This window comes from Lutjanus erythropterus, chromosome 10, assembly GCF_056507025.1.
Source record: "Lutjanus erythropterus isolate fLutEry1 chromosome 10, fLutEry1.hap2, whole genome shotgun sequence".
In the NCBI taxonomy this organism is placed as follows: domain Eukaryota; kingdom Metazoa; phylum Chordata; class Actinopteri; order Lutjaniformes; family Lutjanidae; genus Lutjanus; species Lutjanus erythropterus.
Genome location: NC_139326.1, coordinates 17,696,782 through 17,702,781, shown reverse-complemented (window position 1 = coordinate 17,702,781; position 6,000 = coordinate 17,696,782). Strand labels below are relative to the sequence as shown.

The following is a 6,000-nucleotide window of genomic DNA, read 5'->3' as shown; positions in this document are numbered from 1 at the left end:
GTAGTCTTGTCTTACAATCATGAAAATGTTAATAGCACATTATGCAGCATACTTACACAGGAACTTGGTGACGTACTGTCTGTTGGCCTACATGTACATCTGTGTGGGATGCATTTATAAATATATAAATCATTATTCATCCAGCATCCTTATAATTTACTTCTGACAAGTATGTTTTTAATGTTTGAGCTGCCGTCCTCTGGTTTGATTGGCAGTTTTTTTTTTCACTGATCCAAGTGCTAAAATTAATTTAACAAAGCTGATATATGTAGACAACAGTAGCAATGTATACAATATATGTTGATGTGGCCAACTGTGTCTGTATCCACCTCACCAGCTGTTTCCAGTAAATTCTACACCTGGAATTTCAGCACAAGAGTATGGTGCCCTTCGAGTTTTGTCAAAATCAGATCAGTGGCTTTTGAGATTTCACATTTGAGTGACAGACAGATACAGCTGGAACCATCCAAGGGAGACAGACAGAAACAGACAGACAGATGGATGGCTGGATGGATGGGAGAAGACAAAAACCGGAGTGGTAAGGAAGGAGAGAACACAGTGCTGAAGGAGAAACTTTGAAACTATAGCTTTCTAAGCTGCCAGTTACTTTGCACGGGAAGAAGTTAAACTACAGCAAAGCTACAGTTCCCTGGAGAGAAAAATAGTTTTGTTAACAAAAGTTACTCAGAAAAACTAGTTCACCTCCTTTTTTAAAATAAGTGAACTGAAATTTGCAATGTTGTATAATACAAAAATAAAAATTGCATGACAGCAGAAGTATCACTGAATAACTTTCAACTACAATTTGTTTGTCATTGGCTACATGCACATTAATAAAAGCCTACAACAACTTTATTTGCATGTTGTGATGCTCTCAATCACGATTATGTGTCTTCTAGAGACTGAATGTACACCAAGATAAAATGTTTTTACATGGTTGTAGTTTTCCTGATGGCCAACACTGTATTCTTTGTATATCATTTAACTTGCATTTAACCAGGAAAGCCTTTTTGAGATCAAACATTTTTCAGTGATGATTTCATCATAAAACAACCTACGGGCTATCTAAAGTCACAAAGATTATGCAAACATTTTATGCTGTTTTATTTTTTGCTCAGATAGAAATTAGAAACAGTGACATTTTTTTTTTGCCCACTTAGTCTAAAGGAACTTTTTCACCATTAAGTTTTATTCAGTTTAAGCCCTTCCATATTGGTTGTATTTGTTTCTTTAAATACAGTAAGTAACTTACAAGATAGGTGTGACATAACACTGGCACCTAGCTGTGGACACCCAATCAGAAAGCTTACTTCTTTGTTGGATCATCCAATGCATAGACATTGCTGCACTGGCTTTTGGATCGTATGTCCACATTATGCAATATTAGCCTGGTCCGTGTTATATTCAAGGTTTTATGAGTATGTCTGTTCCAGTGCCCGTAATGACCAAAAATACCAGGATGTCCAACTGCATCCACTTGCATTTTGCAGTGTGCAACCCAGCATGCTTTTCTGGATAATCTGACCCAAAATCCTTTGTGATGGGTGCATGAGCAACAGAGTAAAAGTTTATGTGGGAGAGTAGTATGTCTCACTTGTTTGCATACTGCATGCAACAGTGCATACTTTGTAAGAGGACCTGCAGTATATTCTAAAAGTAAAAAGAAAATGGCTTTGATGGCTTTGTTCACAAGACAGTCTTGATGAGAATAATATGATGATGATGTTGGTGTATTGTATCTATGGGCCTAAGCAGTCAATGTGATGTCTACGCATAACATGTCTATGACCCAGTGAATAGAAGTCGGTGAATACAGTTTCAATGATCTAACTGCACGACAACTGAAAATAAAGCCTTTTTATCTTTTTCTTTTTTCCTTGCTTCTTGTTCACCATCTGACATTGATAGGTCAGATTTTTTTGAGTGTCAGTGAATGTCTCAGCCCCTCCTCTTTGCGCGTCAGGAGGCGTATTACGCTGTATTTGCTCTGTGCGTCAGGTAAAAAGTCATGGCCAAAAAAAGCAGTTTGAAAAGTTTGTTACAACAAGACGTCCTGAGCTGCAGGATAAAGAAAATTCAGCCCAAGTTGATCATCATTCTCAGACCAGACACCTGCGCCAGTTGTTCCTCAACCAGTGTAACTCGTTTTAAAGCGGACACGCAGGGGTTAAAAGAGCTGCTGCCGCTGTTTGCCTCAGTTACACTTTTGGTAACAAGACCAGCCTGCACACACTTTTCCATCGCTGTGGAAGCTGCACAACATGAAGTGTTTGTACAGCAGCTGAAGAGAAAGTTCACAGCGGGGCCTTTTCCATCACTTGTTGAGCTGCTCGATGCTTGGCCCACACTGTATCTCCCAAAATGAGTTTTCCTCCACGGGCCTTCGTCACCCACAACAAGCTGTCTTGATGAAAGACTGTTTTCAGTGATGAGACACACACACACACAGACTGAACATCCTTGTCCCTGCTCACCACACCCGTCGTCTCCTGCTGGAAACATCAAAAAGTAAGCCAATTTACTATTTGGGACTGTTGTAGCCTGTTGTCTAATTCATTATTATTATTTATTGGGCAGAATTTGGATTTTATGCTGATTTTATTGCGTCTGCTGTGTGTGGTTTGTGTGACCACTGTACCAGGCTATGTTCAAGCGTGTTTTTGTCCTCTGTCCATGTGCTTGATTAATGATGCTGTTGCATCTGTCAGTTGAATGTCTGTATGTGTCTGTGGCCTCTGTGCCAGGCTGTGTGATGCTGTTAATGTTGGTGTTGGTGACCAATAGGACATTTTTTTTGGCCCAATGGCAATACTGATTGACCGATATGTCGAACAATATTCTTCATACAAAATATAATATACGGAATATAAAAAATACACATTTTTTGCAATGATCCCTCAAAAGCAAACACTTGTGGTATGTAATGGAGGTATTTTACAGTTTTCCCTCTAAACACAATGTGCATGTTAGAAAATAGTTGAAAACATTAGAAGAGTTAGACTATATAGTACCAAACTGTGGCGTTAGACCGTTAAATTGTCCAGGATTGTTCAGGATTTTTTGGGCAGACCAGAGCCATGGCAACACTATATAACCCCACAAACCGACACAAGAACAACACTGAGCAAAATACATGTTGCTATTAAGCCTGACTTAAGAAATGGGTCAAATATGCACTGAATGCTGCCTATAAATCTAACAAATGCATTATGTCACATTAAAAACTTTTCATATGGGTGCATATCGGACAACATATATGCTGTAGCATCTGTTTGGTACAGACAAAAACTCTATAACTCTATAACTATTTTAATATGTTTTTCAGTGACATGAGAATAATGACATAAAAATGAGCATTCAGTCTATCACACATCAGGTCACAATCGCAATCATATATTTTTTTCCCGAAATTATTTTTTTCTCTGTGCCCACATACAGTGACATTTCTGCCCATACACCACTGATGTAACATTCATTGAAGTGTAATCAGTGTTACTCTTTACCCATTAAGTTGCACAAAAAGAAACCATTAACACATAAATATGGGAGGAAAAATAAATAAATCAGCCCAGAATACAGAAAGTCAAGATGACCTTCGCTTTCTGAAAGTCTTATTCATTAGTCAAAAGAAGTCTGTGATTGTGTTAATTGTTAAGAGATTGAAGTGCACTGAGAGAATCAAATTGTTATTTCCCACGGTTTAGTCCATTAGCACACATCGGCATCGACCTGTGTCCCTGATTGCGTGATTACATTCACAAGGAGATGTAAGTGGGAAAAAAATGAAACAGAGAAAAGACTTCATAACGCAGACAAATCTATTTAAGATATTGCTCTTCCTTTCTGTTTATCAGGGTCAGTGGATTACACAGGGATAAAGTGTGTGTATACGGACTTTCACATGCGTACACACACACACACACAGAAAAACACCTTTATCAGGGTAGCTGGATTACACAGGGATAAGGCTCGACTCTTGATATTGACCCATTGACTGAACACACACACACACACACTCACACTCTTTACATTTGCTCACAGTGTGTACCTACACAAACACATATCCACATATAGAACCGAGTGTGTATATTCCACAAACCCAGGCCAGTTTATTCTTTCAGTATGTACACACAAGCAAGTTCTACTCTAGTCTATTCTGGTCTTGTCTCATCTTCTGTCCTTTGCTGATTTTACTGTATAGTTTGGATTATGTGTAGCGGGGCTGTATGATAGTTATCGATATGTAGTTATCGATATTCAGCGTATTACCTTCAGTAGGTGGCTGTTAGAACGTCCCAGTTTGGAGAAGCAGAGAGGAGCACCAGCATGGAAGATAAGTAATGCACTGCTGTGGACAGGGTCAGCAATGAAGCGTATTTTAGCCACTTAAAAAAGGTTCAGTCAGTTCAAGTGTACGCTATATTTAAAGTATTTTCACCACTTTACTTTGCTGTCAGACTGCTGTTATATGAGACAAATATCGCTCTCTCTAAACCAGAGAAATCAGTAATTTAACCTTTCAGAGCACAGTAGTTGCTGATCTGCCGCTGCCACGATCTGTTCGCTTTTTTTGTGTTATTTTGTGACTTCAGTGAGTCCGAACTATCCTTTGAAGTTACACAATAACACTAGCAGATCGAGGCAGCGGTAGACAAGCAATCATCAATGAAAATTTTATTATGAAGGGTCAATCTCATAATGCATTTTAGATTTACAGTAAACTGCCATCCCGTGGGAATATGTAGCCTTTTACCCCAAAAAATCCACACCGTCACAACTCCACTCCTGTGTTCTGCACGATAAAATTTCTGATTTCAGAGTTCGGTTGGGTTGGAGGAGGCAATATTTTTGTCTTACAAAATGGAGGTTTCTCATCAGAAAAGACTGTCTGAGGGCAAAGTAAAGCAATGAATATATGTGAGCATATTATAAATGCAGCATACACTTAAAGTGATATTGATTTTTTTTTGGTGTGTGTTTTTTTAAGTGGCTTAAATATGTTTTGCTCCTGACCCTGTCCACAGCAGTACATGGCTTAGCTTCAGTGCTGGTACTTCTTTATGCTTCCCTAATGTGGGGACGTGCTGACCGCTGTCTACTGTTGGTAATACTAGGCTTTAACTACACGTTAAATAATCTGAATTTATCATTGCACAGCTTATATGCCACTATGTCAGCTATTAAGCACACCATTCCTTAATGTTCATTCCAGACAGCTTCTGCAAGTTAAACTGGTCATTTCTGCAAAGCAAAATTAACTAATGTAACATTAAGTCATATGTCTGTGCATGAATTCACATCCTTGTATATACCTTTGTCTGCTTCTGACTGTACTGTTATTGTACTTGGGTTTGCATCATATAGGAGGTGCATCCACGTCCTGTCACATACTGAGTTGAACAGAATGTGCATATTCGCATGAAATTGAAGGGGAGGGAACAGCAGCAATGAGAAACATGATTTTTTCACAGGCTTGCTTCTGCTTGAACCAGCATGCAAAATGCAGATATGGCAAAAAACATATTACCCAGTGAGGCATGAAATTCATATTAGCATGCATTTTGTGTGTTTTTAATGAAAATGAATATGGGGTGAACATGCTTTTAACTTGTTATATATGTCCTTTTCTGTCTGGTTTTCCATTATCACTTGACTTATATTACTATACATGTATGTTTGAAATTGAATCAAATAACTTTGTGTCAGAAATACACACTTACTCGTGCCCCCAGACACACATATATTTGTGGTTTGCCGTCTCTTATTGTTTTGTTACTCTTTTTCTGTCTTCCTTACGTCCTCACGCACACGCACAGCACACACACACCCCTCACCTTCACCAGCAGAAACGGAGAGGAATCCCTGAGACGGAGTCAGACATACAAACTTTATGCTTCTGTAACGACCAAACACATTTAGTGCAGCATTGAGAGTCTTGTAAATTAGGTTGAGAAATCATTACTGGAAGTCTAAATATGGCAGCAATATTAATCTGTTTTA

The 6,000-nt window shown here is 38.6% G+C and overlaps 1 protein-coding gene across 1 annotated transcript in view; it reads left to right on the top strand.

Moving 5' to 3' along the window:
* Positions 1-2,181: 2,181 nt before the first annotated feature.
* LOC146320253 (transmembrane protein 132C) overlaps positions 2,182-6,000 on the top strand; it is a 356,926-nt gene continuing 353,107 nt past the window's right edge. The window contains exon 1 of the mRNA XM_084728448.1: positions 2,182-2,508. Within this exon, the coding sequence (XP_084584574.1) occupies position 2,508 (1 nt within the window). The 5' untranslated portion in view covers positions 2,182-2,507. The remainder of the gene's footprint in view (positions 2,509-6,000) is intronic.